The sequence below is a fragment of the Alligator sinensis genome, unplaced genomic scaffold (genome assembly GCF_000455745.1).
Source record: "Alligator sinensis unplaced genomic scaffold, ASM45574v1 scaffold857_1, whole genome shotgun sequence".
Classification (NCBI taxonomy): Eukaryota; Metazoa; Chordata; order Crocodylia; family Alligatoridae; genus Alligator; species Alligator sinensis.
Window position 1 is genome coordinate 872,367 of NW_005842439.1, and position 10,852 is coordinate 883,218.

At 43.0% G+C, this 10,852-nt stretch overlaps 1 protein-coding gene across 1 annotated transcript in view; it reads right to left on the reverse strand.

Moving 5' to 3' along the window:
• AKAP13 (A-kinase anchoring protein 13) overlaps nt 1-10,852 on the reverse strand; it is a 97,331-nt gene that overhangs the window by 71,618 nt on the left and 14,861 nt on the right. Inside the window, exon 3 of the mRNA XM_025211969.1 lies at nt 6,762-6,898. Coding sequence (XP_025067754.1) covers nt 6,762-6,898 — 137 coding nt within the window. The remainder of the gene's footprint in view (nt 1-6,761; nt 6,899-10,852) is intronic.

Genomic DNA, 10,852 nt, shown 5'->3' on the forward strand with positions numbered 1-10,852 from the left:
GGCCTCTCAAGGAACCATAAACCCTTTTGTTTGAAAGATGACAACTATTTTCCCCTACCTGCATGACTTCACCTTGGAAGGCCCTGAAAAAGGAATACTAGTTAAATTCTGTCAAAGACTATTTTTTTTTTTTTTTTAAGAAAACATGCAAAATGATGTAAGTGAAGTTTTAGTGGTAGGCAGGTAATATAGACTAATCTCTCTAGTTGAAAAGGGCACTGAAGATTTTAGAACGTATTAAGAATGAAAAGAAAATCTCCAAAAACTGCGTTTCTGAAGGTACCTGCCATTCTGTTTCTGCTAATAGATTTGTGATACTCAACTGACTGTAATAAGTGAATTGAAAAGGAGTCACTTTTTATTTAGGGATGTTCAGTTTTGCAGCTTCAGGCAACCTCAAAATTAATCTCAGTGGTGTTATCCTGTTAGCTTTTTTATTACCAGTGTTATTATTTCATGCAGTGGGCAGTTCAGCTCAGTAATGAAAGAACAAGAAAAAAAAGTGTTCCAGTGAGAAATCTTTCCTCCTCCTCGAGCTTTCTTTTCTGAGGTTTTTGAGGGTAAACGTTACAAAAGAGAACAAGAAATGTTTTTGACATAAACAAGGAAAAAAGCAGAAAAACAAGTCTGAGGCCCAGCCCAGCCCAACCCTGCGACAAGGGAGCATGGGATTCCAGTTTTCAAAGGCTTTCCTCTCCTTTTAACTAGCTGTTCTGAGAGGTTTGGGGAACTTAACCGGGCCTCGCTTCCTAAATCGAACTGGATGCTAATGCTTCGCTTGGTGAAAAACAACTGAGGCCTTTGTACTCTGCCACGCACACATAAAATGTCTTTTCCCTACTTTTTTGCATCAGTATGAACAAGTACAATCATTATTCTTCGCATTTCGCCCCCTTTTATGAGGGGGACTCTGGTCTGTTGGTATGGGGTTGCTATGGCAGCTGTATATATGCGTGGGTACATTATTGTAGGGTTGCCCAACAGCAATTGCAGAATGGTCCTTGGTCCCCAGATTACACAAACTGGCATTTTACTTGAAGGTTTCAAATTAATCCTGATTCACAGTCAAAATATAGCTGGAAATCTGTACCTTTCAATTAAATCTGATAATGAGCACAAACATACTTCAGTAAATACAATGTTGAATCCTCTGAAATTATTCTCTTACTGTAGATGGGTGTCTGCAGACGTGGGGGCACGTTATTACAGCACGTCGGAGCAGGCTCAATTAATCGAGTCTGTTGGAGCAAGCTAATTAGCATACCTCCAGCAGCCTCCATGTTTCATGTAACAGTGTCCCTGCACTTCAAAATGGCAGTGGGGGTGCTTGAATTAAAGTTTGTTCGATGAGCTTTAATTAAACTCCCCCAACACCATTTTAAAGCGCAGGGACACGGAGACAGGCAGTCCTCAGACTTATGACAACGGGTTCCTGAAAACCGCATCTTAAGTCGAAATATTATAACTCAGAATCAATTCTGCCATAGGAAACAATGTTATCAATGGGGGATTGGTTCCTGAACCAAGGCCCTGATACCCTATTTTCACCAAAAATAACCCAGAGTTTTGTACTCAATCAATTATAGATGAGTAATATAGCTACATTAATGTATTTATATTGTAAATAGCAATCATTGATTTGGAAGGACTTCTTTGAGGTGACTTTGCTGGATGTTTTGAAGGGTTTTTGTCTGCAGGTTTTTCTGGAGTCTTGCCTGCTTTCTTAAAGAAAGTGTCCAAGGAAGTTTGGACAGATGTTCTCCAGGGAGATGGGTGATGCCTGTGGCGTGGCGTCGGATCAAGCGTTGTAAGGTCAAAATTGACGTCAGAAAGTTGAAACAGGGTGTCAATTTATAAGCCCTTTAAGTGCAAAACTTTGTAACTCAAAGCGTTGCGAGTCAAGGACTGCCTGTACACAAGACATTGTGGGTGCTTTAATTACAGCAGCTCTCGGAACTGTTCTAATTAAAGGACTCCTCCCCCCCAAATCTTCAGCACATGTAAAAATGCTCAATGTGACCTACTATGTCTCTTCTCCCTAATTTACCTAGTTAATTATAAAACCAGTAAAAACTGCGTTAAGAAAAAAATCAGTGATTAAAAACTCCTTAAGAAAACTCATTTTTTACCCTGCTTGGAGATCTCACCTAAGTAATGACCAAAATGCTGAAAGCAAAACTCACAACACAAGACCGCAGCCTCTTCACATCACAAGTCCTGCTAGTCATAAACCACTCATCAGCATCACTGCATAGGGTTATTTTTAAGCTTAGCAATTCTTCCATTACTGTACAACTAAATATATATGTTAATATATCCTATAACCTCTAGTACGAATCCCCACTATAGTGCCTGGTCCACAATTCATAGCTGCTATTTTTTCTAGCTAATGAGATCCTCCTGCATGAGTGAGAGAGAATTGTCCTTAAGCACTGCTGATGATCATTACATTCACATCCATATGCTAGTTCCTTGGAAATTTTTAAGGAAAAGAGATTAGATAATAAAATTCCTTAAAAGTACAAGCAACTGGAGAAGGTGTTGTCACAAGGGGGTGTTATATGCCTACAGCTTGGAGTGTCATTATAGCTTGGAGTCCCATTGGAGTGTCAAGCTAACACCACCACTATTGGTTGCTTTCATGCTATTAGAAAGGGGTGTGCAAAAGTTTCTGGGGAGGACAAAGATGAAGGAACCAATGTGTGTAACCACGCAAGCACTAATTAAGAGATCATTAGGCAAATCCTGAATCATTTTTGCATTGTGGATAGTGGAGGATACACTATTTACTCATGAAAATAATTATTTATCTCTTTATATCCTCCTCTCCTTATCCACCTACAATTTATATATGTGAATCCATAGAGCTTCTCTTTTCTCCAGCTGCACAAAATACATCATAGCTTAATTGGTAAGGGTGATGTAGCTCACAAAGTAAAAGACGACAGTGTCAGGCAAAACCCATGGTTTTCAGAGATATAGATCTGCTTTAGAGTATCTGCAACATCAGAAGTTTAGCAGAGAATATGAATCTTAAACCTAAAAGCTAAGCAGAGTGAATGTTACTAGCTATGCCCCAGGGAGGCAGTGCTACGCAACTCATCACAGGAAATGACCGTACAAAGCATTAATCATCGAGAAGAGGGTGTGGCAAAGCCTGTCCACTAAACAGATAGCTCTTTAGGGAACCAGGAGGATGACTAGACATGGGAATAAACACTGAAACAGAGCATGAAATTCTGCTGAAATCTTGGAACTCGGCTGTAAGTGACTTGGATTCCAGCAGCTGCCCCAAAAGTATCTGAAGGAAGTGTCTAAGCAGGGTATTAATGATTGTGGGGCTCTCCTCTCTTTGGTACAAGATGCTCAACTCAGTCTGTGCTGTTCAGAACAATATGGCACAGTACCTAGTAATGAGAACGTACATGCCTATCATCAGGTCCCATCTCAGGCACCTGCAGACCCTGGTGCTCCTCAATTCTCTAGGGTCCCTAAACAGAAGGAGGGCTTAAAATGGATGAAATTTTAGCAATTCTGTGGAGGTGGCAAGAATTCCCGATGAAGCTCAATATAGGTACAGGCTTGATCTGCCTACAGTTTCCTAAATATATTTCATAAGTACTATTGGATTTCCTAGAGCAGACCCATCACTCACTTCACTCTTCATAACTCCTCTGTTAATGGGAGTAGGTGTTCTCTGCAGCTAACAGCTGCAGCAACAGACAGTTGAAGTGTAACTCCACCCAAGGGGGAAATGGGAACTTTTATAACAACAATAATCAGCAGGGATGGGTCGAATTGCAGCATGCCAGGTGAAATTTAAGATGCCCCCTCCCCCCCCAGTAATTAGATTCTAGACATGGAACATGTATACATTTGTTATAATTTTCCATGTTGAGAATCTAATTATTGGAGGGTTGTCTTGAATTCATGCCCTCCCCCATTGCTGCAGTTGGAGAAACAGTGGGATAGGGGCAGGGGGCAGAGGGAGTCAAATGCCCTGTCCCTTGCCCCTGCCCCATGTTAAATGGGGGGGCCAAAACCTTGTCTTGGATTTAAGTAAACATGGTACTGTACATAGGTATCCTACAGCAGTATCACTATTTATTCAGTGGGTTTTCCACTGTTGTTCTTTTTCATATTATCTCTACATTTATTTTTTAGACAGCCTAGTTTCTCTATCTCTCTCATTTTCCCCTAAGTTTTGACTGCCTGTCCTACACATTAAGTAATGCAAACATCAATGCACGTGACCTAAAGTGCATAGGTAATATTTTTAGTCCAATAGCTCTTCTTCCTTGAACAGACTAGTTTTTTGGGTTTACAAAGTCCATCTTATCAGTATTGGGACTAGAACTGAGAAAGCTGCTTGTGATTTATTCAGCAAATGTCAGTGAAAAAGCCAGATAAGCTGGCAGATTTTGATCTTTGCAAACATGCTTGTTGTTTTGAACTGCTTGATAAATTGGTCAATGTGAACATTACAGCCTGTTCACAGTTTGCTATGTGCTTGGTCACCTCAGTTATATGACACTGGCCATGCTTTGGAACTGAATGCCTTCCAAACCCACAAGAAATTTCAAGATGTCCGTTCAAACACAGCCAGCATCTATGATTATGCTAAATACACGTATTTCATAAGCATTTGTCTGAAATACATATTTGCATAAGTACCAGCAGCAGTTTCCTCTTTGCAAGCTTACTTTCAAACAAAAATGGGTTTGTACCAGTGTCTGTGAAAACCAAACAAAAATCCCAGGGTCCATCAGATCGAGTTCAGTGTTCCTTGCTTTTTTAAGCTGATTTTGCCAGGTCTAACTGAGCCCATAGGAAAAAAAAAAAAATCAAATGAAACCCCTAATTAAGCTAATTTGGTATTGACAATTATATAATGAATGGATGCACAACTGCAGGAAGTAGGGGTCAGGAGGGGAACAGAGACAGGGAACTAACCTGTTAAAGATAGAAGATTAGTAATGTGAAGAAAGATGAAAGTGCCAGGAAGGCTGAAATCACCTGCATGTTTTAGCTTTGCATAACCTTCCAAACTATATCCCTGAATGCGTCAAGAATTATCCTTCTCTCTGCTGTCAGAGAACACAGAGTTGATAAGAGCTTTTCATTTTTCAAATAAAACAGTTTTGTCAATCTGTCCTGTAACTGAAATGGGGCCATGGAAGAATCACGCATCCTGCACCTTGACATTTCTTCCCCAGGGACAACCTTGGCACGTGGACTTCCTTTACAGACCTCCATTTTGCTGTTTCTATGTTGGGAAATGTTCTCTCCCTCTAAAAAGATGGAAAAGCAAAACTTCTGGCCCATATATAATTTAATATATGCTCCCCTTTGCTTTCTCCCAACTACCCTCCTTAGAATCAGACTTATAATAAACAAAGACTGATTCTGTAACTTGTACAAATGGGAAGACATGCTTTACTTTGCCTGGCCAGGATAAAAGCCCTGCAGCATTCTCAGAGGCAAGGGCTCCCCCAGTGCTGAGCACGTGAGATAGGAAAGGGTGAGGCTGGTAAGCTCTGTGCCCTCCCACGTTCATTACGGATGACTTTCCAGTTCATTTATAGCGCATGAGATCACCAAGTCCAGGCTGTGGTCTATCCCATCCTGCTGGAAAACATTCACCATCATCTGACTTGATTTAACTGAAGATAAATTCAGTTTGTCAAACACATTTCTCTGCAAGTGTGCATGGAAACCATGCCCAATTCCATTTTCTAAAGGAAAAACATGTCTATGCCCCAGGTAAGCATGAGATGACTACATGCCCTATTATGCTTGGACAAGATGTGCAGGAACCACACCCAGAGCCTGTCCCAAGGCTTATGATGATTGTTCACAGGAATCAAGTGACCCCATTATTATGGAGCACCATTTTTTTCCAGCTGTTTTTTCAACTATTTGTTGCCCTAATTTTATTCTCAGACTGTATGGACATTCAAGGAGGAGAAATCAATTACCATTAAGACAGGTCTAAGCTGTACTTGTACAGAGAGCGACAGGCTTACGACGAAGTCTGAAGTAAATTTAAAAGCCTGGTTCCAAATCTCAATTTTGACTTTCCTTATCATCAGTAAGCAATGCAAAGCATGATACTACATGTAGATGGATGAGAACAGTGAAAAGGGGTAGGGTTTGGTTTTTTTTCCACTTTTCTGCTATCCTTAGCAAGTGTAAAAACATTTTCTTCAGTTTCTCTCTCAAAATGCAAGGCCCTAGAAGTATTACTGCTTAATATTTTGCTACCTTAGGAAACAAAACTGTGCTACTCTGTACAGCAGAATTGGGCTGAAGAATCAGGGGTTTTTTTTCCTGGTAGCAGGCTCGCACTGGTTCTCCTACAGTCTACAATGCAGAGGATGCCAATGGATAGCAACGTGTTTTCCAGGGGGTCCCTGTCTGCAGGAGAAAATGTCTTTGAGAAACACCGACTACCTCCAAATTTTAAAGCCTTTGTGCAGCCCTTATCAGAGGCCCTACAAGAAAGTGTGGTTTTGTCAGTTCTGCCCTTTGTGGCTGATCTATCTACAGACTGCTAAAATAGAAATCTTCTCTTCAATGCAGGAGGGATTACAGTCTCTGAAAAAATAACACCTTGTAGAAAATAACCACAAACATGTCCCTCTTATCGCTGTATCGAAACAGGAGGCCATTTCCTTCTGATATCAATGGGAGTTGTTTCTCTGTGGCATTTGTAGGACCAGCTCTTGGAGTTTGAACCAGGCCTCGTGCTGTCAGCTTACCTTTCCAAAGACTATGTCATCCATCCCATCCCCAGGCAAGGAGAAGAATTCAGACTCGCTCCCGGATTCTCTTTTAAGGATACCCTGCGATGAGGTGCAGACTCCGCTCAGCCCATCCTCCAGGAAATGTTCACATTCTGAAGAAACAGAGGGCACAAAAAGAGTTACAATCCAGCCTTTTCTTCTGCAGACAGATGCCGAGTTTCAAGCGCTGCAGCATGAGGTGCCTGAAACAAATTCAATGAAATCAACTGCAGATGGCATCACTAGACCTGGAGCTAGTTGTAGGCCTATAACTGCACCAATAATGGCAGGTAATTGCTCCAGATTTATCTGCAGGGTCTAATTAGCATGCAATGCACTTTAGAAACCTCATTTGTTTAGCATCATGTGTGCACCCCTGTAAAACATTAATGCGGGATTTTAAACAATTTGGCCAACAGTCCAGAAATTGTTTTGAGGGCTTGGCAAGTGGTGCCGGTGTATGGTCTGGGTAAAACAGAAATGCCATGTTTGACGAGTTTTAAAATTGAGTGTGAGCTGACCAAGTTTGACTGCCAATTTTTTATTTTTTTTTTAATGAAAAAACTGAACATTTTTATTTTTCAGCTAAAAACATTTAGCTTTCCTAGAAAAAAAATAAAGTGTTTAAGAACACGGCTTTTTTCCACGATAATTTTCATTTGATCAGACCCCCATTTCCCCCCCATCAAGACTGGCTCACAAGTGTGAGAGAGAAACAGTTTTTGGAACCTAAAAAAGGGAAAAATACCATATAGCGTTTGCTCATGTTTGCATCTTCAGCTGTGTGAAGCTTACAAACTGTACAACTTGGACAAATCTAGAGTGGAAGGAGAGAGGTAGCTCTAAAAGAGGTCGACTTTTCAATGGTCCAAATGATCTCTGACGGGAGCTCTAAGATATCAGCTGTAGTCAGCTAGTTAGTAAAGCTCAGATGAAGGGTTAAGGATTGAGCCTGTTGCCAGGAGAAATAACTTCCAAGCAGGTTCTACTGCTAAGGTTTCCCAGAAGCCCAAGTTACCATAGTCCTTCCTCGCTGAAACGTCAACCCTGGCCAAGGAGACACAAATGTAGGAAGAGCAGACTCAGCTGAGCTAAGGGAGTTCAGGGTGCACATCTTGACGAGAGAAGAAACTGCTAGGAAGACTGGCTGCAACGCACGGTCCACTGAGTCACCGAGGACTACACTGTGGATGTGTCATGCCCTTGCCTTTCGTTAAGGTAGCGAGTAAGAGCTAACTGGCCAACCACTGACACTTGGAAACAGCACTAAGCCATTATGTCTAGGAACAGCTTGGATCCACCCACTTTCCATCCGCATCCGTTGGCTAGCGCAAAAAGCAGACGGCTTGGGAGTTGCTGGATAGAACAAGAATAGCGGAAAGCGCAAAGAGAATAAAAATAATGCTCTCGAATGCACTGGACGCTTCGCTAGAAAACTGCCTTCCACTGGTGGAGAGTTAGGTTGCTCCCTGTGGTACTGTAATTATGCTCACAAAAGAGGCATATTGGAAACACCGATATTCCACTGAGTTTCCACACCGCAGAGAATAGGAAAAGCACTTACTGTACGAGGTGTGGTTATTCCCTGCTCTTTCTCCCCTTTCAAGAAACCTGGAAAATCTGAACCTCTTTTCCGTAAGTGAGAGGGGCAGAGGAGGGAAAAGAAAAGAAAGAAAGAAAATGAAAAAAAAAGAAACCCCAAAAACAAAATAGCTTGTGAGCCAGCATCATGACAATCCAGCTGGCAAATTAACAGAGCATGTCCACATTCCAGCCTGAAAAACAAACTGGCTCAGCGACGGTCTGATGGAAACTTCACAGGGAAGCTCCAGATTCACCAATGGACGGATACCTCGCCCAGATAATAAATCACCGCAGGCACTGAAAGGAATCGCAGGACCAGCAGAGGGGCATGACAGGGTGGAAGAGGAAGAAGGAGTTTCTTTCTTTCAAGACACAATGGAGGGGGGTAGAAAAAGCCCTCACACATACCTCATCCCATCTGTGCTGAGAACTGTCCAAATCCAAGATCTGTTCGAAATAACTACCCCCCCCCCCACCTTTTCACGGAGGCTTTGCTTGTTTTCATTTGCTCTTTTTTTTAAAAAAACAAACCAGTGTGTACGTTGCACAATACGGGACTCCAGTCTCTTGCACTCGTGACCTGATAAGCCCCGATGACGACTATCTCGCAACAACAGAGGTAGACGGATGATTCTTCCTTACACAGATATCATGCAGTTACTATGCACGCATGATTTACTGCTCAACTTGCTCTCTCTCCCCTTCTCCAAGATGCACATGAAAATAAAATAAGGGGCACATTTTTATGAGCATATGGAGAGACAAACACAATTCCAGACTAAAAAACCCTGGGAAAGAAAATTCCAGGCAGTTCACTACATTCAATTACTACAAGATCATCTTCTCAAAGAGAAGGAGAAGGGGTAGACTTGGCTGCCCTATGATCCATAGGGAAAACCACAGTTTGCAAAGTATTCAACAGCCTTCATGAAGAATCTGATAAAGTTAACAGAAAGAACGTCTGACATTGTCTATAGCCTCCTATAGAATTTGGGGGTTCTAGTCCTACAAGAGATGGTTTAGTGCACGGAAATCAGCCAGTCCACTATTAAACTATTAAAGTAGAGCCGGCAAGGGGTAGGGGGCAGGGGAGAAGCCACTTTTGCCCTGCACTGAGCAGCAATTTGTCCCGTGCTGCTGCTGCTCAGCCCAGACAGGTGAACCTGGAGCCAGCGTGGGGTTGGGGCTGTGCACGCTGGTCCCCGCCTGTACCGTGAGGCTGGGGCCAGTGGCAGCAGCCTGGGCTGCCTAGAAAGGCAGTCCCACCACGGAGCCGCCCCATCCCTGCTGCATGCCCAGGGGGTGGCAGGCAGCGCCTCGGCCAGGTGGGACCTGCACCAGGCTGGACAAAGCCCCTTCGTGGGCCGGATTCAGCCTGTGTGTTGTATTTTGCCCACCCCTGGTCTGGACGAACTCAAAAATAATATAATTGTTTACACAGAGCTTATTAGCTCCCTGATTGTCATGAGTTTGAAATGCTGAATGGGACTGAAGTACGGGGGTGATTCATTTGGGCCAGGGCTGCTTAGGGAAGCCTAAATTGTAACTGGTGCCGGATGGACACCTTGAAGGCCTGGCAGATTTGATCTGTACCAGCTGTTGGCAGGGTGAGATGAGGGAGAAGCAGATGCAACCTCTCTCCAGAAGAAGGGTTGGAAGGGGATCCCAGCAAGAGGGACCGAGAAAAGGAAGAGGAACAGATGTGGAAGGACAAGGATTAACCTCTTCAGCATGCCCAAGGAAAAGGCCAGGACTCAAAGAGGGATATCCATGTGAAGTGGGAGCAGGAAGGACATAGATGGATGCCCCCAGAATGGAAGCTCTTGAACAGGTGGGCAGGCCAGGTGAAGATCCTGAACCAATGGGAGTTTGTTCAATCAGGAAAGGCTTGCTGAGAGGTGCTTTGGGAGGGAGCAAGCCAGAAACCAGCATATTGTACGCTGTTCTCAGACATTTCCCCAGACTATGCCAAATTTTGTTTAGAGATCTATTCTAGCTACAGAAGAACCAGAACTGAAATGCAAGACAGATCTCCACACCACTACCTCCTAAACTGTACTTGTGTGAGGCTGTATCTGAACTTCACATCTGGGGCCCATTGCTGATTCAATCCATGCTTTTCTGAGTTTCCCCCACAAAGAGGTGAGACTCGGGTGGGCACCCTCAATGAGTTATTCTGAAAAACTTGAACAAATTTGATGAATTGCACCAAAACCTCTGGTGCATTTTTAAAGAAGCAAACACTAGGAGATGATGTCATGTGAACACATTATTGGGACAGTTACTGTTGCCACCCCACAAGAATTCAGACATAATATTCGTTTGTAGAGGACACTTAGTCACTCCTCGTTCAGCATGGCTATAGGCAGCCAGTCAGCTTAGCTTACTAGTCGGCTCCAACACATTTAACTTATTAGGCAATATGGTCTGATGCGGGGGGGAGAGTATCCTGATGTACATGCTTGTCTGCATTATTCAGCAGG